This window comes from Sus scrofa, chromosome 13 (assembly GCF_054392235.1).
Source record: "Sus scrofa isolate SSC_HxYL_T2T_F1_AM1 chromosome 13, Sscrofa_HxYL_maternal_Yorkshire_Landrace_v2.0, whole genome shotgun sequence".
NCBI classification, from domain to species: Eukaryota; Metazoa; Chordata; class Mammalia; order Artiodactyla; family Suidae; genus Sus; species Sus scrofa.
Window position 1 is genome coordinate 176,092,676 of NC_139395.1, and position 23,649 is coordinate 176,116,324.

The 23,649-nt window shown below is 35.4% G+C and overlaps 1 protein-coding gene across 1 annotated transcript; it reads right to left on the bottom strand.

The window, feature by feature from the left end:
* Window positions 1–21,909: 21,909 nt before the first annotated feature.
* LOC100627852 (olfactory receptor 5K1-like) lies at window positions 21,910–22,836 on the bottom strand. The gene has a single exon (XM_084989982.1). It carries the CDS (start codon window positions 22,834–22,836, stop codon window positions 21,910–21,912), a length of 927 nt encoding a protein of 308 aa, XP_084846108.1.
* Between the last annotated feature and the right edge of the window lie 813 nt (window positions 22,837–23,649).

Sequence of the window (23,649 nt, forward strand, 5' to 3'; positions counted from 1 at the left end):
ATAAAAGATTTGAAATTAGAGTATGTCTAAATTTTCCTTCCAGTTTTTCCTCTGTGAGGAGTGGAACACTTTTTCAAGTTCCTCCATTTTCCTCTGGTATACAGGAACAAACACCTATAGGGGACAATCATTTCTGTGTAATACAAGTTTTTAAGGTCTTGGGTCTGAAACCCAGGATTCCCAAAAGTATTTTGTTAATTCTAGGGATGATGCTTACAATAGAAAAACTTTTCTTTATGAATTTATGAAAAAGACCCTACATATCTAAGGTACCAATAATGATTCAGTATTCCAAAATAATGTGTGTCAATTTTTATATTATGGTACCTTAAGCTAAATATCAAATATTTTTTTGTGTGTTTGTGTATATGTACATACATATACACACATTTTTTTAATTGAGCAACATTTTTATATATTCTTACAGGAGAGTGAGTATTTTAATAATTAAACAGATATGTTAAATTTATATCTTAGGTATTGCATGGAAATCACTAAGGATGAAGAGTGGACTGTTAATCTTTAAAGAAAATTACTTTGGAATGCTAAGAAAATAAATACCCTTAGGTTATAACTTATTTGATTTCTTTTCCCAGTTTCATGCTAAATCCATTATTTTTTTGAGTGTGCCCAGATATCTAAATCATTTCCTCCTTTATGTAAAGCATAGTTGTGATATAATGATACCTATTAACATTTACTCATGGCCCCAGACTACACCAATATCCATTTCTTGAAGTATCAAGAGTATCTTATATACCCAACACAATCTAGAATCACTGTGTACAATCCAACATTCCTTTTTTCATATGTGCATGCACAATTTCCTTTTTTATATTATTGATGTATTGAGGTTTTCTGTAACTTATTCTTCTTATAACAGATGTACAATCATATAGGGAAAAAGAAGCATGATTGACTCCAATCATACTTCTAGTCCAGCAGCCTGGGATGAGTCAATTTGTTTTCAGTATTCCATCAATGATCCATAGTGAACTTTATCTATCTGCAAATTGAAACAATTTAGAAGAAGAGATTACAAAGAAAATTATTCAAGATTAATTGTTTTAAAAACCTATACATCTTTATTCTACCTGAATTAACTTAACTAATATTTTTCTGCTTCCTAAAAAAAATTATGATAGATTTCCTTAAGTATGTCACAGTACAATAAAAGCTAATAAATAAAAGTAAGACATGCTTTATACATTGTTTTCTATCACTTAAAAATAGACTCAAATTTTTATATAATTTGTGAGAGAAATTTTGTTTTCTTTTGAAAGTCTATCTTCTTACTATAATTTATTGATCTACAAAACATTTTGAGTGTCTATGCATATAACTTTTATGGTGAAAATGTTTTACACCAATTTCAAAGTACAAGCACTGATGAAAAGTTTTATTTTTTGTTTTAAAATATTAAACTTATGCCACTTCATTATTCACCCAAAATAGAAATAACTTTCTATGTGCATACCTGAATTATATAAGACAATTATATTCTGCCCTTACCTGTATATTTTGAAGTTCTACCTTTGAATCAGAGGTCAGCATGAATTGCAATAAATTTTTTCATCCTTGTTTCACATAGTCTTTGTTTTTGAGGATAACATAGCAAGCATGTTAATTAAATAGTTGAAGTAATCAGTAAGGAAAATAAATATTAATTGTTAATATTAACAGTTAAATTAAACTAGAATATTCTTCTTGCACAGATTTCACTGAGAAGTGTTTTGAACACGTTATTTGGTTTATGGTGTTGACTATTAGAATTTCAGAATATAAACCTTGGTCTCTAAGCATTTGGTATGGAAAGAGTATGTCTGGGAAACTACTGGTAGGTCAGTGACAATAATTATTTTCCTTACAATGCAAATTTAAATTTACTGTCAAATGCTAAAGGGATTTCCTTATAATGACTTCAGTGTATTTCTATGGGGAGATTTGGTCACTAAGATATATACTACCTGATGTTAATTAAAGATGACACGTGGGGAGTTCTTTTTGTGTCCCAGGGAACTAAGAACTGGGCATAGTGTCTGTGAGGATGTGGGTTCAATCCCTGGCCTTGCTCAGTGGGTTAAGGATCTGGCATTGCCTCAAGCTTCAGTGTAGGTCACAGACACAGCTCAGATCCAGCATTGCTGTGGCTATGACCTAGGCTGGCAGCTGCATCTCTGATTTGACCCTTGGCTGGGAAATTCCATAGGCTTCATATGTAGCCCTAAAAAGAAACAAAAAATGGCCTGTGAAAAAAATGTGGTTAAAGCTAAAGACGCTCATTAAAGACACTAAGGCAATTTGAAATCATCTTTCTGATTCTAATGTAATTGACCTCATTTTTACAATTCATTTCATTCTTTGTGTAAAATATAAAAGGAGTGGAAGAGTATTGCTAGCACCTCCTACTGGAGGAATTAATATGTTTATCAGATTAATATGGTTTATGAAATATTTGAATTTGGAGTAGATACTAAAAGGTATAGAAGATTCAGCCAGGTTATCAAAATTTTTCACTCTGAGTTGAATGTGGAACCATGTCCTACAAAACCATTTTTGGAAATTTGGTATCATTATTTAGTCCCACATATGAATTATCGAGACATTTCTTTTAAGTCTACACCAGTTGCCTTTGTCTTTATTATGTTTATTCTCCCCTTTATTCTAGTAATTACTTTCCAATATGATATATTTATTTCTCAGAACCGCTATAATCAGTCACTCCCTTCTCAAGCCAGTATTTGGTTAAGATGTATCTATTACATTCATTCCTTATTTCAAGCACTTGAATAATATGAAGCACTTTGTAGTACTCAACAAATATTTATCCAATGAATGAAAAAAAGATTTACTCTCTTGCTCAAGTATTTTAAATCATCTTTGATTACTTTTCAGGCAAGTTGTTTTTTCATATTTTGTCATATCAGATGCTGCACAGTCTGTCTTACCTCTCACCTGGCTTTCTTCCTCTCAACTTAGGGCACTTGGCCATTCACATCCCTTCACTGCTCCTTTGTGCACCTGCTTCATTAATTTGCCATGTTTCTTCATCTAAAACACTTTCTTCTTCCTTTCATCCCAATCCTGCTTATTCTTGATCTCAAAATGTATCTCCTTGAGGACTTTTCCAGATTCTTTGAATGAAATTGATTTTCCTTTTCCTGATCTCCATAGTAATTACCTGCTTTTATAATGCATTTACCACTTTATCAAATGTGAATTTTGTATGTCCTGATTGTAAAAGTCTTGGATAAATATCTTTAAGTCACCAATCATGTTACACATCTTTTGGGATTCTAACAAACTGAGCTAGATTCTTAACTGACTACATTGAATATTTCAGTTCTGTTGAACCTTAAGTATTTACAATACATAGGGTGTTGAGAGAGACATGTAGAGAATGAGCACAGAATAAGGAGATCTTAGATTTTAGAAATGTCTCCTGACAAGAAAGAAGCTCATGATCTACTGGGGAGAAAGACACTGGTATTGCTAACTCTCAGGCAATTCATTTGTTATATAAAAAAGGGTAAAATATGCTATATGTGAATATGTTGAAGGCAGTGAATAGAGATCTGGAGAAAAAAAGAAAGTTTTCTAATTGAAAGTATCATTTCAGATGAACCTTGTAGGATAAGGAGGATTATAATATATGAAGCAAGTGTGGAAAAGAAGCAACAGAATGCAAGCATATCATAAAATCCTGGATGCTTAAAATAGTAAAACCTAATTAAATCTAGGTAGTAAGTTAGGTTAACTGAAGTTTATTCATATATGATGTAGGAGACACTGAAGATAATATAAAGGGATTGGGGAAACTGCTTGGAAATTGTGCCATTTGGGTCTTTCCCTGCCAAATCACTGGACCTTCTCTCGGTAGGGTGGTAGAAAATTCTAACTGCCAACTCCAAAGAACATCTATTTATCTTAAAAACACCAATCTGTGGTGTTTTATCCTATCAAAAGTCTTCTCACCTCTTTCTGTGATAACAGTCACTGCTTTTGTCCTCCTGACTGTTCCATCTCAGGCTTATCTGCTGGGTTATGCTTTGCTTTTAAATGCTTGTGTTCCTCTTGGATATTTACATGAACACCCTCTTTTTTCATTCTAGAGTTTCCCCCAGATTATCTTATCTACTTAGATATTTCAACTTCTGATGGCTTCTCTAAATGAGAGTCCCAGACCATTTTTGTTATATATTCATATGAAAAATCACCGGGAGTATTTTTTAAATATATACATTTTTACCTATGAATAGGTAAATGTGTCATTATGCTAAAATATTATATGTTATAAAATATGAACGTAGAAATTAAGAATGACCTAATAATGAAATGGTATTAACATTTTAGCTTATGTATTAATGGTATAAAATGTTACTCCTGCTAACACTATTATTAATTTATTAATAATCATATTCATAAAAAGAAATGTGATTATATATATATATATATATAAAATTCAGAATATCTTAGCTTAGTGCTGTGTTCCAGCATTTCCAGAACTTGTTTGAATTTATTTATAAGTATTTCTTAATGTCTGACACAGTTGAAAAGATGTAATACACAGATACATCTGCTCAAATGGGTAAGAATACAAGTTTTTACTGGGTTTCAAAGCAAGATAGAGTTCTCCTGCCCATCCAAGCTGCGAGGTAAACAGCCCTAATTTTTTTTTAACATATAATTGAGTATTTTTTGATCTTTTCATTACCTGTTGCAATCTGGTATCTACCCCATGTCCAAGACCTAGCCTAAGTAAGGGAAAATATGTATGTGCAAAAGAATGAAATACCTGTCTGAACATTGTTCACATTCTGGTTAATGGCACAGGGAAATCAAGCTATAAATATAATCAGAAACAACAGTGATGTAACACAAAATATATTATCTTTGGATTTCTACATATTCCTCCTCTTAACATGAAGAAACAACCTTTTATAAGGTGTCAAGGGAGGTTCTGCAAAATTATTAATATGATTTTCTGTATTTTAACGTTTCCCTTAATAAATTACAAGTTCCCAGTAGGCAAGGACAATCATGAATCTTTACATACCCATGTGGAACATATATTAAGAGTTCAAAATGTGATTGAGTCTTGGTTCTGTAGTGTCAGGTACCTTGTATGTATGTATGTATATATGAATGTATTTATTTTATATTGAAGTATTGTCGATTTACAATGTTGAATGTGTTTCAGGTGTATAGGAAAATGATTCAGTTATGTATATACCTATATCCATTCTTTTTAAGATTCTTTTCCCATAGAGATTATTAGTGAATATCCCCTGTGTTAACAGTAGGTCCTTGTTACCTATCTGTTTTATATATAGTAGTGTGTATATGTTAATCTTAACTCCTAATTAATGCCTCCCCTCCAACGTCTCCCCTTTGGTAACCATAAGATTGTTTTCAATGTCTGTGAGTTTTTCTTTCTGTTTTGTAAATAACTTCATTTGTATCATTTTTATTAGATTCCATGTATAAATGATATCATATTATATTTGTCTTTGACTGACATATTTCATTTAGTATGATAATCTCTAGGTCCATCCTTATCTCTACAAATGGCAATATTTCATTCTTTCTTATGCCTGAATAATATTCCAATTGTATATATGTACCACATTTTCTTTATCCATTCTTATGTTGATGGTCATTTTCCTTGCTTACATGTCTTGGCTACTAAACCTTTTAAATTGTGCTTTGTAAAAGTTTGTTTCCCCTATTTTTCTTATTGCTGCCATTGGTTATTGTTTAGTATTGCTGTATTCTTTTAGTTTTTGTTTGTGGGGAATTTTTTTATTTTTCCTTCTATTTTAAATGGTAATTTTGCTGGGTAGAGTATTATAGGCTGCAGATTTTTTCCAATTTACAACTTTGAATATATCTTGCCATTGAGTTCTGGCCTGTAGTGTTTCTGAAGAGAAATAAGTAGATAGCCCAATGCGTGTTCCTTCATAATTAAGTCTTCATTCTTCTCTTGCTACCTTTAGAATCCTATCCTTCTTTTAACTTTTTCCATTTTTCTTATAATATGGGCCTGTTTGGGTTCAGCTTGTTTGGGGCCCTCTGTGCTTCCTGTATCTTCTTATCTGTTTCTTTAAATTCGAAAGTTTTCAGCTATGATTTCTTCAAATATACTTTCAATTCCCCTTTCTTTTTCTTCTATTTATGGAATCCCTATTATGTGTAGATTGGCCCATTTTTATATTATTCCACAGATCTCTTATATTGCTTTCATATTTTTTCATTTGGTTCTCTGTCTGCTGTCCTGATTGGGAGATTTCCATTATTCTATATTCCAAGTCACTAATTCATTCCTCTGCATTATTCATTCTGCCCTTTAGCCTTTTACTTATTTTGCATCTCTGAAAATTAATTTCTAATTTTTCTTGCCTCCTCCTTATATTTTTTAGTTCCTTTCTAAAGTAATCTGCATTAAAAAAAAGGAGTACCCATCATTACAGTGGAAATGAATTTGACTAGTAACCATGAGGTTGTGGGTTCAATCCCTGGCCTTGCTCAGTGGGTTAAAGGTCTGGCATTTCCATGAGCTCTGGTGTAGGTCACAGACATGGCTCAGATATGGCATTGCTGTGGCTCAGGCATAGGCTGTCAGCTATAGCTCTGATTAGATCCCTAACCTGGGAACCTCCATCTGCCACAAGTGTGGCCCTAAAAAGACAAAAAGACAAAACATAAAATAAAATAAAGTAATCTGCATTACTGTTTATATCCCACCATTATTTCCTTCAGTATTTTCATTTTTTTCTTTTTGAACTCATTGCCTATCAGACTACAGAGGTCTGTTTTATTGTTTGCTACTTCAGGTGAATTCTCCTGTTCTTTTAACTGGGAATGCTTCCTGAGCTTCTTCAGTTTGCTTATATTTTTCTTTTTCTCTGAGTTGGAGGGCTACTTCTATGCAAAAGCATCCCTTTGTATTTTTGGAGGCTTACTGTTTATTTTTGGCATAGGAGTTTGGATATTTGCTGTCTCTCTCCTCAGTGTGATCAGGCTATTATCCCAGTGATAGGGCACTGCCTGAGTTTCTAGGGAAAATGAGGCAATAGGTAGGGCTAGTAGCCACTGCTTTTGGGCCATGCCCACCTCTGGAGTCAGAGGTAACTGTGTTGATTTGCTCCTGCCACCTGCAGACCACACATCCTTTTCTTACAGAATCTCCCTTTTCCACTTAGTCCACACAGGAGTTGTTGTACAGGTTTCTCCTAGTTGCAAGGTCCTGGAAAGTGACACTGCTCAGGCATGTGTAGTTGGCCCTGGAGCATATGGCAGTGGGAACAGCAGGGACAGCGTGTTCCCAGAGGAGTGAAAACAACAACAGATGGTCCTCTGTTGCAATGCCCTCTTCTTTTCTTACCTCTGAGATGACTGGGGCACATGTTGTACCTGTTCACAGACCCCTAGGGGTGGCGGGCCATGCCCCACTCTGGTTTCTGAGACAACTGCTGAGGTTCATCCCCATCACCTATAGATTATGCAAGAGTCACCATGTCATGCTTAGAGCACTCCATTGCCCTTAGCCCACACAAGATAGGCCTGGTCTCCCATAGCCTAAACAAGTGGCACCTCATCACACATAGCCTGAGCTAGACTTACCCCAATCTCTGAGAGTCCATGTGAGCAGGGAAAGATATACCTATGGTGGTCTGCCCCTCCTCCTTTCACCCTCCCCAACAATGGTGCTTTGGTTTTCCTATGGGCCCAGACCTCCTCCTGAGTTCCCTTGGCTGTGGCATTCTGCTCCCCAACCTGTGCTGCATTGCTCTCTAGCCCCTCAGGATGTCTCCACACAGCCAACCCTAGTCCTCTTCCTTGAACTGACCTCTGAGGCCTGAGTCTTTGTGCCAAGCCTGTAATTCAGAAAGATACATGCACCCCTATGTTCATTTCAGCACTATTCACAATAGCCAAGACAATGGAAACAACCTAAATGTCTCCAACACCACCCCTCCAAGGTTGAGCTACATGACTAGCCTATATGCACATAAAAATACAAATAGCAATTTAGACAAAATGAGGTATCAGAGAAACATGTTCCATTGCAAGAAGAACATTAAGTCCCAGGAGATGAATTAACTGATATGGAGATAGGAAATCAACCTAAGAAAGTGTTCAGAGTAATGATCATAAAATGGATCAAGTGAGAAGAATGGATGCAAAGAGTGAGAAGTTAGAATTATTTATCAAAGATTTAGAAAATATAAAGAACAACTAAGCAGAGGCGAATAATGCAATGATTGAAATGAAAAACACACTAGAATCAATAGTAGACTAAATGGTACAGAGGAGTGGGTCACGATCCTGGAAGACAGACTAGTGGCACAACTTCCAGTGAACAAAATGAAAAAAAAAAAAAGAACAGAAATGAAGACAATTTAATAGACTTCTGGGACAACATTAAGCAAACCATTTGGATCCATAAGTAAGTGAGAAAGGGGCTGAAAATATATTTAAAAACATTATAGCTGAACATTTCCATAACCTGGGAAAGGAAATTGCACCAAATTCAGGAAGTACAGACAGTCCAATATAGTATGAACACCAAGCAGACTCACCAGGATACAACATAAGTAATATGAAATAAGTTAGAGAAAGAGATTAAAATCGGTGAGGGAAATTCAACAAATAATATACAAGAGAACTCCTGTAAGCCTATAAGCTTATTTTTCAATCAGAAGTCTATAGGCTCGAAGGGTGTGGCACAATATATTAAAAGTATTGAAAAGGAAAAATATACAACCAAATATGCTCTAATAAGCAAGGTTCCTGTTCAGATTTGTTAGAGTGATCAAAAGCTTTACAGACAAGCAAAAGCTGAAAATATTCAGCACCACCAAACCAGATTTACAACAAATCCTAAAGGAATTTTCTAGTAGAAAAAGGGCCATAACTAAAAAGAAAAAAATTACATAGTGAAAAGCTGAATATGCAATAAAGGTAAGAAATCATCCACACACAAAGCTAGTGGAGAGGTAAAAAACAAATTAGTAAACTCATCTATGTCAACAATAAGCAGTTGAGGAATACATAAAAAAGGTGTAAAATATATCAAAAACAGTAATTGTGAGGAAGGAGGTTTGAAAAAATGCTCAACATCGTTGATTATAAGAGAAATGCAAATCAAAACTACCATGAGATACCACCTCACACCAGTCAGAATGGCCATCATTAATAAATCCACAAATGACAAGTGTTGGAGGGGCTGTGGAGAAAAGGGAACCCTCCTGCACTGTTGGTGGGAATGTCAACTGGTACAGCCACTATGGAGAACAGTCTGGAGTTACCTTAGAAATCTATACATAGAACTTCCATATGACCCCACAATCCCACTCTTGGGCATCTATCCAGACAAAACTCGACTTAAAAGAGACGCATGCACCCACATGTTCATTGCAGCAATATTCACAATAGCCAGGACATGGAAACAATCTAAATGTCCATCAACAGATGATTGGATTCGGAAGAGGTGGTATATATACACAATGGAATACTACTCAGCCATAAAAAAGAATGACATAATGCCATTTTCAGCAACATGCATGGAACTAGAGAATCTCATACTGAGTGAAATGAGCCAGAAAGACAAAGACAAGTACCATAAGATATCACTTATAACTGGAATCTAATATCCAGCACAAATGAACATCTCCTCAGAAAAGAAAATCATGGACTTGGAGAAGAGACTTGTGGCTGCCTGATGGGAGGGAGAGGGAGTGGGAGGGATCGGGAGCTTGGGCTTATCAGACACAACTTAGAATAGATTTACAAGGAGATCCTGCTGAATAGCATTGAGAACTATGTCTAGATACTCATGTTGCAACAGAACAAAGGGTGGGGAAAAGAAATGTAATTGTAATGTATACATGTAAGGATAACTTGATCCCCTTGTTGTACAGTGGAAAAATAAAATTAAAAAAAAGAATTAAAAAAATAAATAAATAATACATTTGAATTCTAGATATGAGCAAACTATAACAATAATTGATATAAAACAGCAATCTCAATGGTAAAAAAGTGAAAGCATTTCCTCTAATATCCAGAGCAAGACAAGAATGGCTACTCTCACCAATTTTTTCAACATTGTGTTGGAAGTCCTAGTCATTCAGAGAAGAAAGAGAGTAAAGTGATCCAAATGGCAAAGGAAGAAGAAAAACTGTCACTTTTTGTGGATGAAATGATTCTATAAGTAGAAAATCCAAAAGATGCCACTGGAAAACTACTAGAGCTTTTTAGTGAACTTAGAAAAGTTGCAGGGTACAAATTAATAAGAAACCTTTTGCATTTCTCTATACTAAAAACAAACTGTCAGGAAGGGAAATTAAGGAAATAGTCCCATTTACTATCATATCAATAATAGCAAAATATTTGGGAAACAACATACATAAAGAGGTAAAAGTCTTATACGTGGAAAACTATGAAACAGTGATGAAGAAAACCAAAGATAGCACAAACAAATGGAAAGATATACCGTATTACTGTATTGGAAAGATAATATTGCTTTTTTCATTTTTAAAAGTTTTATTGAATTATGATTGATATACAGTGTTGTGATAATTTCTGCTATATAACACAGTGATTCATTTATACATGCATATGGGCATCTGTTCTTTTTCAGATTTTTTCCCCACATGGACCATCACAAAATACTGGGTAGAGTTTGCTGTGTTGCAGGGCAGGTCACAGTTAGTCAGTCATTCCATATCCCTCAGTGTGCATATGCCAACCCCAAACCTCTGGTCCATTCCTCCACACCCTTATCTGGCCACTTTGGTAACCATAAGTTTATTTTCAATGTCTGTGAGTCTGTTTCTGTTATGCAAATAAGTTCATTTGTATCCTTTTTTTGTAATGTTCCACATATAAATCATGTTTGTCTTTGAATATTAGACTAACTTCACTTAGTATGATAATCTCTAGGTCCATCCATGTTGCTGCAAATGGCATTATTTCATTTTTTCTATGACCATATAATATTCCATTGTATATATGTAATACATCTCCTTTATCCATTCCTCTGACGTTGGACATTTAGGTTGTTTCCATTGTCTTGACTATTGTGAATAGTGCTGAAATGAACATAGGGGTACAAGTATCTTTCTGAATTACAGTTTTGTCTGTATATATGCCTAGGAGTGGGATTGCTGGATCACATGCTAGTTCTATAATTAGTTTTTGACGAAACTCCATAGTGTTTCCCATTATGGTTGTACCAATTTACATCCCAACCAACAGCGTAGGAGGATTCCCATTTCTTCACACACTGTCCAGCATTTATAGTTTGTAGACATTTTGTGGATGACCATTCTTACAAGTGTGTGGTAATAATCACAAGTGAAATAAGCCAAAGACAAATACTCTATAATACCACTTATACGTGAAATTAAAAAAAAATACATCAAAGTAAGTGAATATGATAAAAAAGAAGCAGACTCACAGATAGAACCAACTAGTGGTTACAAGTGTGAGGGAGGGGCAGCATAGGGTTTGGATAATGGGGGTATAAAATATTGGGTATAAAACAACAACAAAAAGCAGTAAAGTGATTTATCAGCCTTGAAAAATAAATAAATAAATTTCACTGGAAGTTTTATTTAGAGCAGTTTCAGTAGAATGACAAGGACATACACTATAATGCCAAGACTAGACAAGTGTTTCAATAAGACGACTTTAGCAGCAGTGAATATAATGGCTCCAGAAGGAGGTAATAAAGCTAATCCAGAGCAGTTGCCATGGTGTTGGATATAAAGTGCCTGTGGCAATAGGATTTACCAAGTAGGTAGATATGTGTGACAGAGAGGATGGAGTTCAGGAAGGCTTCAATATTTTAATCCAGTATGACTGAGAAGACTAAAACCATCAACAAAATTAGAGTTAAGGAAGATAATTTTTTGTTTGTAGAAGATAAGGAAAGAGAGTTGAGTTCTGAATTGGATGTGGTGATTTGAGTTATATATGGTATGCATAAGAGAAAGACAGTGTTCATATGGAGATTTTCTGAAGGTGGCTTTTATGGCTTTATAGCTCAGGGAAGACATCTAGGTTAGAGACAAAGATCACTGAGCTTTTCTCATAAAAACGGAGTTTGGAATCATGAGGAATCCTGAAATAGCTCAAAGAGATACTGAGAGTGAGAAGTACAAGAAAACAATGGGAAATATTTCATCAAACACATAACATAGGTGGAGGCACTGAAGAAAACAGGGAAGGAGTGATCAAAGCATAGCAGTAAGACTTAGGATAATTCAATAAAGTAAAGGATAGTGTAGGTTTAGATCAAGGTCATTAGCCAACATCATTAAGTCAGTCATAAGCAAGGAAGCGGGAAGGAGACCAAAGACTTTTGGGATCTGGGCTTTTTCACCTCCTGTTTTGTATTGAAAAATACTTTTTAGAATATTTATTGTAATATGAGATTTATGTTGTCTTCTATGTTTTTCCCCTCTTTTCAATTTATCCTTTTGTATGGAACTTAATGCTTAACATTGTTTAATTCTCTGTCATAGCTTTCTTTTTTCTTTTTTCTTTTTTTCTTTTTTATTACTCAAATGAATTTATCACATCTATAGTTGTATAATGATCATAAAAATCTGATTTCACAGGATTTCCATCCCACAGTCCAAGCACATCCACCCACCCCCCAAACTGTCTCCTCCAGAGACAAAAGTTTTTCAAAGTCTGTGAGTTAGCATCTGTTCTGCAAAGAAGTTCAGTTTGTCAATTTTTCAGATTTCACATGTCAGTGACAGCATTTGATGTTGGTGTCTCATTGTATGGCTGACTTCACTTAGCATGATAGTTTCTAGGTCCATCCATGTTGCTAAAAATGCTGGTACTTCGTTCTTTTTAATGGCTGAGTAAAATTCCATTGTGTATATGTACCACAATATCTTGATCCACTCTTCTGTCGATGGACATTTAGGTTGTTTCCATGTCTTGGCTACTGAAAATAGTGTTGCAATGAACATCGGAGTGCATGTGTCTTTGCGAGTTGTGGTTTTCTCTGGATAGATGCCCAGTAGTGGGATTGCTGGATCAAATGGTAGTTCTATGTTTAGTTTTCTGAGGACTCTCCATACTGCTTTCCACAGTGGTTGCACCAATTTACAATCTCAACAACAATGTACTAGGATTCCTTTTTCTGCACACCCTCTGTAGTACTTAGTGTTTGTACACTTTTGGATGATGGCCATTCTGGCTGGTATAAAGTGGTACTTCATCATGGTTTTGATTTGCATTTCTCTAGTAATGAGTGATGAACATCTATTCATGGTTTTTTGGCCATCTGTATGTCTTCTTTGGAAAACTGTCTGTGTAGATCTTCTGCCCATTTTTTGATGGGGTTGTTTGTTGTTTTGGTATGGAGCTGCTGAAGGTGTTTATAAATTTTGGAGATTAATCCTTTGTCACTTGATTCACTTGAGAAGATGTTCTCCCATTCTGTGGGTTGTCTTTTCGTTTTGTTTAGGGTTTCCTTTGCTGCGCAGAAACTTTGAAGTTTGATTAGGTCCCATTTGTTTATTTTTGTTTTTATTGTCAAAACTCTGAGAGGTGGATCTGAGAAGATGTTGCTGTTGTTTGTGTCAGAGAGTGTTTGTCTTATGTTTTCCTCTAAGAGTTTTACAGTGTCTGGTCTTATATCTAGGTCTTTAATCCATTTGGAGTTTATTTTTGTGTATGGTGTTAGGGAGTGTTCTCATTTCATTCTTTTGCATGTGGCTGTCCAGTTTTCCCAGCACCACTTAAGGAACAAGCTGTCCTTTCTCCATTGTATATACTTGCCTCCCTTGTCATAGATTAGTTGGATTTAGGTGCATGGGTTTAATTCTGGGCTTTCTATCCTGTTCCGCTGATTTGTATTTCTGTCTTTGTGCCAGTACCATGCAGTTTTGATGGTTGTTGCTTTGTAGTATAGTCTGAAGTCCCAGGAGCCTGATTCCTTCAGCTCCACTTTTCTTTTTCAGGATGTCTTTGGCTATTCTGGGTCTTTTGTGCTTCCAAACAAACCTTATTTTGTTTGAGTTCTGTGAAAAGTGTCCTTGGTAATTTGATAGGGATTGCATTGAGTCTGTGTATTGCCTTAGGTAGTATTGTCATTTTGATAATATTAACTCTTGCAATCCACGAACATGGTATATCTTTCCATCTATTTGTGTCATCTTTGATTTCTTTCATCAGTGGCTTGTAGTTTTCAGAGTACAGGTCTTTTGTCTCTTTAGGTAGGTTTACTCCTAGGTATTTTATTCTTTTGGATGCAATGGTAAATGGGATTGCTTCCCTAATTTCCTTTTCTGCTCTTTCATTGTTAGTGTATAGAAATGCCATCATTTTCTGTGTATTGGTTTTGTATCCTGCGACTTTGCCACATTCATTGATGAGCTTTAACAGTTTTCTGGGAAAGTCTTTAGGATTCTCTAGGTATAGTATCATGTCATCTGCAAATAGGGATAGTTTTACTTCTTCCTGTCCAATTTGGATTCATTTTATTTCTTTTACTTCTCTGATTGCTGTGCTTAGGCCTTTCAAAACTATGTTGAAGAGTATTGGTGAGGGTGGACATCCTTGTCTTATTCCTGACTTTGGTGGGAATTCTTTCAGCTTTTCACCATTGAGAATGCTGTTAGCTGTGGGTTTATCATATATGGCCTTTATTATGTTGAGGTAGTTTCCCTCTCTTCCCACTTTCTGAAGGGTTTTTTCACAAATGTGTGTTGGATTTTGCCAAAGGCTTTTTCTGTGTATGTTGAGAGAATCATATGGTTTTTATTCTTCAGTTTGTTAATGTGGTGTATTGCAATGATGGATTTGCAGATACTGAAGAACACTTGCATCCCTGGGATAAATCCCACTTGGTCATGATGTATAATCCTTTTAATATATTGTTGGATGCGGTTTGCTAGTATTTTGTTGAGGATTTTTGCATCGATGTTCATCAGTGAAATTAGCCTTAGTTTTCTTTTTTTGTGGCATCTTTGTCTGGTTTTGGTATCAGGGTGATGGGGGCCCCATAGAATGAGTTTGGGAGTATCCCTTCCTCTGCAATTTTTTGAAATAGTTTCAGAAGGAGAGGTGTTAGCTCTTCTCTAAATGCTTGAGAGAATTCGCCTGTGAAGTCATCTGGGCTCTGGACTTTTGTTTATTGGAAGTTTTTAAATCACAGTTTCAATTTCAGTTCTTGTGATGGGTCCATTCATCTTTTCTATTTCATCTTGATTTAGTATTGGAAGATTGTACCTTTCTAAGAATTTGTCCATTTCTTCTAGGTTTTCCATTTCATTGGCCTATAGTTGCATATAGAAGTCTCTTATGATCCTTTGTATTTCTTTGATGTCCGTTGTTACTTCTCCTTTTTCATTTATAATTTTATTGATTTGAGTCCTCTCTCTTTTTTTCTTAATAAGTCTGGATAAGGGTTTATCAATTTTGTTGATATTTTCAAAGAACCAGCTTTTCGTTTCATTGATCTTTTCTATGGTTTTCTTTGTTTCTATTTCATTGATTTCTGCTCTGATCTTTATGATTTCTTTCCTTTTACTAACTTTAGGTCTTGTCTGTTCTCTCTCGAGCTGCTTTAGATGTAAAGTTAGCTTGTTTATTTGAGCTTTTTCTTGTTTCCTGAGGTGGGCTTGTATTGCTATAAACTTTCCTCTTAGAATGGCTTTTGGTGCATTCCATAGGTTTTGGAGTGTCATATCTTCATTGTCATTTGCTGCCAGGTATTTCTTAATTTCCTTTTTGATTTCTTCAGTGATCCACTGGTTGTTTAGTAGAGTGTTGTTTAGTGTCCACGTGTTTGCATTTTTTGCAGTTTTTTTCTTTTTGTTTTTTTTCTTGCTGTAGGCTTCCTGATGGGAGGGACTGAGGCTTCCCCACTGGTGTGTGGAGCCAATTCTAATCCCTCTGGTGGGTGGGGCCTAGTCTCTGGATGGGATTAGAGGCAGCTGTGTGCCTGAGGGGTCTTTAGGTAGCCTGTTTACTTAGGGGCAGGGCTTTGCTCCCAGGTGGATTGTTGTTTGCCCTGGGGATTCTCAGTCCTGACTGAGCTGACTGATGCGTGGGGCCAGATTTTCCCAAAATGGCCACCTCCAGAGAAAGGCACACTGCTGAATATTCCCAAGAGCTTTGCTTTCAATGTCCTTCCCTCACAACAAGCCATGTTCACCCCTGTTTTCCCAGGATGTCCTCCAAGAACTGTGGTCAGGTTTACCCAGATTCCTATGGAGACTTTGCTTTAACCTGGGACCCAGTGCATGTGAATGTCTGTGTGCACCTTTTAAGAATGGGGTCTCGGTTTCCCCCAGTCCTGTGGAGCTCCTGCACACAAGCCCCACTGGCCTTCAATGCTAGATGCTCCAGAGGCTCTTTCTTCCAGTGCCAGATCCCCACTCATGAGAGTTTGATGTGGAACTCAGAACTCTCACTCCTGTAGGTGCATCTCTGTGAACCAATTAGTTTCCAGTCTGTGGAGCTTCCCACCCAGGAGGTACGGGGTTGTTTATATCATGAAATCGCCCCCTCCTACCTCTTGATGTGTCCTCCTCTTTTTCTTCTGGAGTAGGATATCTTTTTTAAGGTTTCCGGTCCATTTGATGAAGAATGCTCAGTCTTTAGTTGCGAATTTTGTTGTTTTTAGGAGAGAAGTTGGGCTCCAGTTCTTCTATTCTGCCTTCTTAATCCTGTATCCTAAATCTTAATACATTTTTGAAAACAAATTTTAATTTACCTTAAGTGGCTATCTTCTATCATTATTTAATGATCTAATAGAAATATTGAGTGATTTGTCTTATATGAATTCCACTGTAGTATGTTTTGTTTTTTCCATAATCAAATATTAAAATAATGACCTGGCTGAAAATTTTATTTATTTATTTTAAAATATTAAATATTAACCACTTAATTATTCCACCAAGCAAGTTCCTGAATTATTTAACATAGTTACCTTGTATCCTTACCTGTGTATGTAAATCTGACTTATAATCAGACAAGGTCAGAGTGCTTTGAGGTTTGAATCTCATTCTAGTTTTCTCATATCCCTCAGTTTTGAGAAGAGCTAGAAAGATAACTAAGTAGTTGAAATATAACAAGTGCAAAATACTTTAGATAATAAATATTAATGGATGCTAATATTCAATTTAAAAAAATTGAAGTACTTCCCTTACCTAGATTTCACTGAAGAGAGTTTTGTAACACCTCATGTTTGCTTTATGGTGTTGAATCTCATAGAATTGCAGAATATACTCCTTAGTCTCCAAAATGTTTGGGATTAAAAGAATGAAAACATGGGCAAAAACAAATAGGTTAAGTTTGATAATTATGTTCCTTACAATGAGAAGTTAAAATACTTCATCAAATCTTTAGTGATATCTTTGAAAGGATATCAGTATGTTTCTGTGGGGAGATTCAGTTGCCAACACACATCAGGTTGCTCTGTGAGATAAGGAAACCAAAGCAAATTACCTTCACTAAGTTCACTAAGAGCATTTGATGATCACTTCTGGATTATTATGTAATTTAACTCATTTATTTATATATAATGATTTTTGGTTTTTTTTCATTATTGCTGCTTTAGAGTGTTTTGTCAATTTTCTACTGTACAGCATGGAGACCCAGTTACACATACATGTATAGATTATTTTTTCTCACATTATCATGCTCCATCACTCATTTTTAAATTATTTTTAAATTTATTATTCTGCATAAGAGCCATATGAATAGGAAAGAGTCTCATGTTGGCTTGACTTTTTTTCTACTAGAGGAATTAACATGGGTTATGGAAAATGATTAGAATTTTGAAAAGAGACCACCGTCCCTGATAGGATATCACAGGGTTTCTGTGAGTCAATTATTTGCAAAACATTGGAAACACTGATATTAGTTGATACCATATTTGGATTACCTAGGTGGTTCTCCCTACTTATCAAATTTCCCCAGATGCCTCTATCTTTTTTACTGTTTTTCTCCACATCGTGCAACTAAGCACTTTTTAGAATAGTACATATTTACTTATTAGTATACTTATAGCTAGTCACTCTCTTCCCCTCCCCCATCTCTAGCATATAGGATTAAAAGGGGAATGGAGTTCCCCTCGTGGCTCAGTGGTTAATGAATCTGACTAGGGACCATGAAGTTGCGGGTTCAATCCCTGGCCTTGCTCAGTGGGTTAAGGACCTGGCATTGCCATGAGCTATGTTGTAGGTCGCAGATGTGGCTCGGATCCCACGTTGGTGTGGCTGTGGTGTAGGCTGGTGGCTACAGCTCCAAATGGACCCCTAGCCTGGGAACCTCCATATGCTGAAGGTGCAGCCTTAGAAAAGGAAAAAAAATAATAATAAAAAAAGGGGAAGGATTTCTCCTCTATGTTAATTCTGTATTTATAACACCATGATACTATGTGGTAATTTACAGTAATCAACAAATATTTATGAGATGAAAGAAAAAATTTATACTCCCCTGCTCAAGAATTTGAAATGGTCTTTCATTAGTTTTCAGACAAATCCATTTTTGGATTTTGGTATTACAGATGCACCACAGTCTGTCTGTACCTTACATGTGACCTTGATTTCTTCTTCTTCCCTCAGGACATGACCCTTGGCCATGTTTGTCCTTTTATGCTCTTGATTCATTAATTTACTCATAAAGTTTGCTTGAACTAAAATATCTTTTTCAGCCTCTCTTTTTATCCCAATCTACTCATTCTGGATTTCAAATCAGATCTCAGTGGGGACATTCCTAGATCCTTTAAATTAAATTGATTTAGCTTTTCCTTATCGTCTTAAAATTACCTGCTAAAATGCATTTATTGCTTTATCATGGGTTCACTTTTTATGTGTTGACTTTAAAAGTATTAGCTTGATATACAAAAGTGATTGATCATGTCATAGATATTTTGGGCTCCTGACAACAAACTGAGCTAGATTCCCAATATATGCTACATTGATATTTAAATTTTCAGTTCTGTTTAATCAAATACTAAAAAAAAAAAAAATACAGTATGCCAGAAGAGATTGTGGATAGAATGAGCACAAGAGAAGTGCTTAGCGTTTAGAAATGGCTCCTCACAAGAAGCTCAAAATCTAGTGGGGAGGAAGACACTTGTATTTCCAACTAAAAGCCAATTCAGCCTTATTAAAAAGTATAATTAGGAGTTCCCATTGTGGCTCAGTGGTTAAAGAATCTGACTAGCAACCATGAAGATGCAGTTTCAATCCCTGACCTTGCTCAGTAGGTTAAGGATCCAGCATTGCCGTGAGCTGTGGCATAGGTTGCAGACTTGGCTCAGATCCTGCATTGCTGTGGCTGTGGCCTAGGCTGGGAAGTACAGCTCCAATTAGACCCCTAGCCTGGGAATCTCCATATGACATGGGTGCAGCCCTTAAAATAAAGTGTAATTAAAGTGCTATATGAAAACATGGTGAAGGAAGTGAATGGAAATGTGGAAGAAAAAAGATTCTTCATTGGAAATGCTTTTCAGATGAACTTTCTGGATTGGCAGGATTGTAGTAAGTGATTCACTGGAGGGAAAGAAGAAGCCTAGTGGACACATATGATAAAAGCTTAGAAGCTTGAATGGTGCAAAAACGTTTCACAAAAATCTTGGCACCATTAGAAAAGGGAGAAAAAACCAATGAATGCGAGTCTAATAGCTAAAAATATATACTAAAATAGAGAGAGAATACAGAACATACAACATCCATCTAATTCAGAACTTCTCAAAATTTTTATTTTATAGATTTCTGTTTGTTCATAAAATGTTAGGACCTAAAGAGCTTTGTATGGATTCTATTGATCAGTATTTATAATGTTAGAAAATAAAACTAATAATTTTAAATGGAATTATTTAATTCATTAGAAATACAATAAATAGCCAATTAATTTATATAATTTATATAATTATATTAAAAACATCCTGAAGGAGATGTTTATTGAATGGTTGAGTATGTCAGGTACTTTTTAGTATGAGTGATATGAAATCAGTTATGACATGTTTGAAACTCATAGGAATATGATAGACCTTCATTTTATTATTCAATGGTTGCAACTTACTATGTTTTCCTTTAATGTTTCTCATGTCTGTGCAACCCTCTCCTCCTCTCTAGTTTCAGTTCTCCTCATCTAATGTATGAATACATGAAATTCTTCTTGCTTCAGTTCTCTTTACAATCAGTTGCAAGATCAGATTTCTGAAGGACACAACCATATTTTTATGCTACTGAAAGACATGTCTGATGGATCTAAGATAAATTCAGATTCTTGAGGGTGTCATTTAAGATTCCCAGTAACCTGCTTCCTCACTTCGTCCCACATTTATCACCAGCTTTCACCAATAGTTTTGTCAGCTTTCTCTGTCCATGGTTTACCTTCCTAATCTCCATGCCCAGTGCCACACTTCTTTCCGTAAACATTGACTCTAGTTTTATTCAATGCTGTTTTCCTCTAAATATGAATATTTCCCTCATTTTTAAGGCACAGATTACTTCTGATGCTACTTAACCACTAAATATCTCCAGCCCATAAAGATCTTCATTTTCTGAACTCCCTAGCATGTGAGGGAAAGGAAAGTATTGATTCAAATTCTTGCTAAATTCTAGGACCTGGAATAACTTGGGAAAGTTCCCCACTCTGGCCAAATATGAGACTTTTACTGAGGAGAAGCATAAAAATAATGTGTAACTAATTGGTTGGTAATAATATATGAAAGATCTACCTAGTATGTAACTAATAATAATGAATAATAGGTTCTCAGTAAATTTTTCTTTTATATATGCACATGTAAGTATCAATAAATATTTTTGCAGAGATATTTAGATTTTTACTAATTTTTGTCTAATTTATGTTTGATCAACACCTACAGCTTTTTGATAATACTTTGCAAATGTCAATACTTTATATTGGAACCAGTCCAGGTTAGTGCTGTTCCTAATAACAATCAAGACACGTAGTAATGTCAGAGAGATACAATGTTTTAATGACAATATATTAAGGAAATACATGGTCATATATAATGGACAAACTGCTGGCAAATACTAAATCTTTGGAGTTGTCAATATAACTAACATTATTAGTAACAATTGATAAATTCCCAGTATACAGAGAATCTATTTCAGAGAACTTGAGAGAGAATCAATTAACATTAAAGAGGCAAATGTTCTTGATTAGAAATGCATCTTATGTATGAATATATATTCAGACATATACTTGAACAATTCAAAATTGAGAATCATATTGAAATACAGGCTTTAAATCTGTCACACCCTGTTGCTTCAGAAAGGATTAGCATTTTTATAGCCCAGAGTATTATAGCCATCATTATAAAAACTTTTAATGGAGTATAATCTGTAAAAATGCTGAATCTCTATGCCAAACACCTAAAAGTAATATCATATTGCTCATAAACCATACTTTCATAATAAAGTAAATGAAAAAGAAAATATTGATATTTGGGAACTAAAATTGTGGGGGAGTCTGTAAGATTATATCTTGAGATTCAAGAGATTTGCCAAAAGTATTAAATGGAGGCTTCCTTTGCATGTTACAACTTCTATTCCTAGAGATTGTTGGATTTGTTGAAAATTGTACTTCATTATACTCTGAAGCAAATAGTTGCTAGTGTATGTCAAAACACCCTGACATAATGCATGTCTTTAAGAATAATTACTTAGTTCACCCCCTGGTGGAACCCAGTAGCTTAGATTTTGAAATACATTTTAGCAGAATTACTCCTTTCTAAGCTTGTTAATTTGATTCATACACCAATGTGTCTGAATAATTTAGTATTTTATATACAAAGTGGCCATGTTCCACTTTTATAGTGTTCCTTGATCTTGAAAAAAAGTTTAATCAAATTAAAACCAGTTGTCCACAGGTCATGGTATTTGTTTCAGAATGTTATGCAATCTTCATCATTTTTTTCATAACATTTATTACTTCCTTATTTCTTAGGCTATAAATAAAAGGGTTTAAAAATGGAATCACTATAGTATAAAAAACAGCAACAGCTTTATTTTTTTCTTCTTCTTTAACTGAATTTGGTCGAATGTACATGAAGATAAGAGAACCATAGAATATTGAGACAGAGAAAAAGTGGGATGCACAAGTAGATAAGGCTTTCCCTCTGCTTTTGTTGGATTTCATTGTGAAAATTATGAAAAGGATGAAAAGGTAAGAGATTATTACTATGGTAATAGTGAAGATTTGAATGAACCCTGTAAAGATTAATATCATCAATTCATTGATATAAGGATCAACACAGGAGAGTCTCAATAATGGAAGGACATCACAAAAAAAGTGGTTGATTTGATGCGAACTACAGAAAGTTAACCTAAACAGAAACCCAACATGAATCACGGAGTGCAGGTTTCCACCTATGTAGGCCCCTGTGGTCATCTTAATACATAATTTCTTTGACATCATGATGTGGTACTGCAGTGGGTTGCAGATGGCCACATAGCGATCATAAGCCATGGCTGCCAGGAGAAAGCAGGCTGCAGCTTCAGCAAAGCAGAGGAAATAAAATTGTGCCATGCATTCATAGAGAGAAATTATTCTGTTCTTAGAGAAGAAATTCTCTAGCATCTTGGGGGAAATGGCACAAGAACAACAAGAATCCATCAGAGCGAGGTTGCCCAGAAAGATGTACATTGGGGTGTGAAGACGACGCTCTATGAATATCAGTGCCACCAGACCAAGGTTTCCCACCATGGTGATCAGATAGATGGTCAGAAACACTACAAACAGAAGGGGCTTCAGTTGTGGATGATCAGTAAATCCCATGAGGATAAACTCAGTTGGAAGGGATTGGTTATCCCCAGTCATCTCTGTGTTATCTGTTGAGACAGGAATTATGGAGAGATAGAAGATTTTTATTTAGAATGTGTATAATTTTCCTTTCTAATTTTTATTTTACAAAAAAGAGAAGAGATTTTTCTTCAATCTTTTCCTATTGTCTTTGCAATATAGGTACATAAACTCCTGGGGGGACATTTGTTTCCCTAATATGTCAACTCTTATGACCTCAACTCTTACACTCTGGATTTGTGAGACTATTTTGATAATTCCAGGGAGGATGCTCACTGTAAAGTGGTTTGTCTTTATGAGTTATTGTAAGTGTAGTGTACAAGCCCGGGGTATCTATATTTGGTTAAGTGTTCTCAAATAAATTTAATTTCAAGTTTAAAGATTACAAATTTTAAGTCAATTTCCTTTATATATATATATATATATAAAATATTAAAACTAAGCAAAAGGTTTTCATGTGAATATTTGAAAATAACATACATTTGACATACTACATTTATATCTTTAGGAATTACATGAAGGTCATTGGTGATTAATTAGAGGATGATTCAATTTTTTTTTTGTCTTTTTTGCTATTTCTTGGGCCGCTCCCACGGCATATGGAGAGTCCCAGGCTAGGGGTCAAATGGAGCTGGAGCCGCTGGCCTATGCCAGAGCCACAGCAACGCGGGATCTGAGCCACATCTGCAACCTACACCACAGCTCACGGCAACGTCGGATTGTTAACCCACTGAGGAAGGCTAGGGACTGAACCCGCAACCTCATGGTTCCTAGTCAGATTTGTTGACCACTGTGCCACGACGGGAACTCCAGAGGATGATTCAATTTTAA

Excerpts from the sequence above, each read along its gene's own strand:
- LOC100627852 (XM_084989982.1), bottom strand. The coding sequence starts at position 22,836 with ATGACTGGGGATAACCAATCCCTTCCAACTGAGTTTATCCTCATGGGA.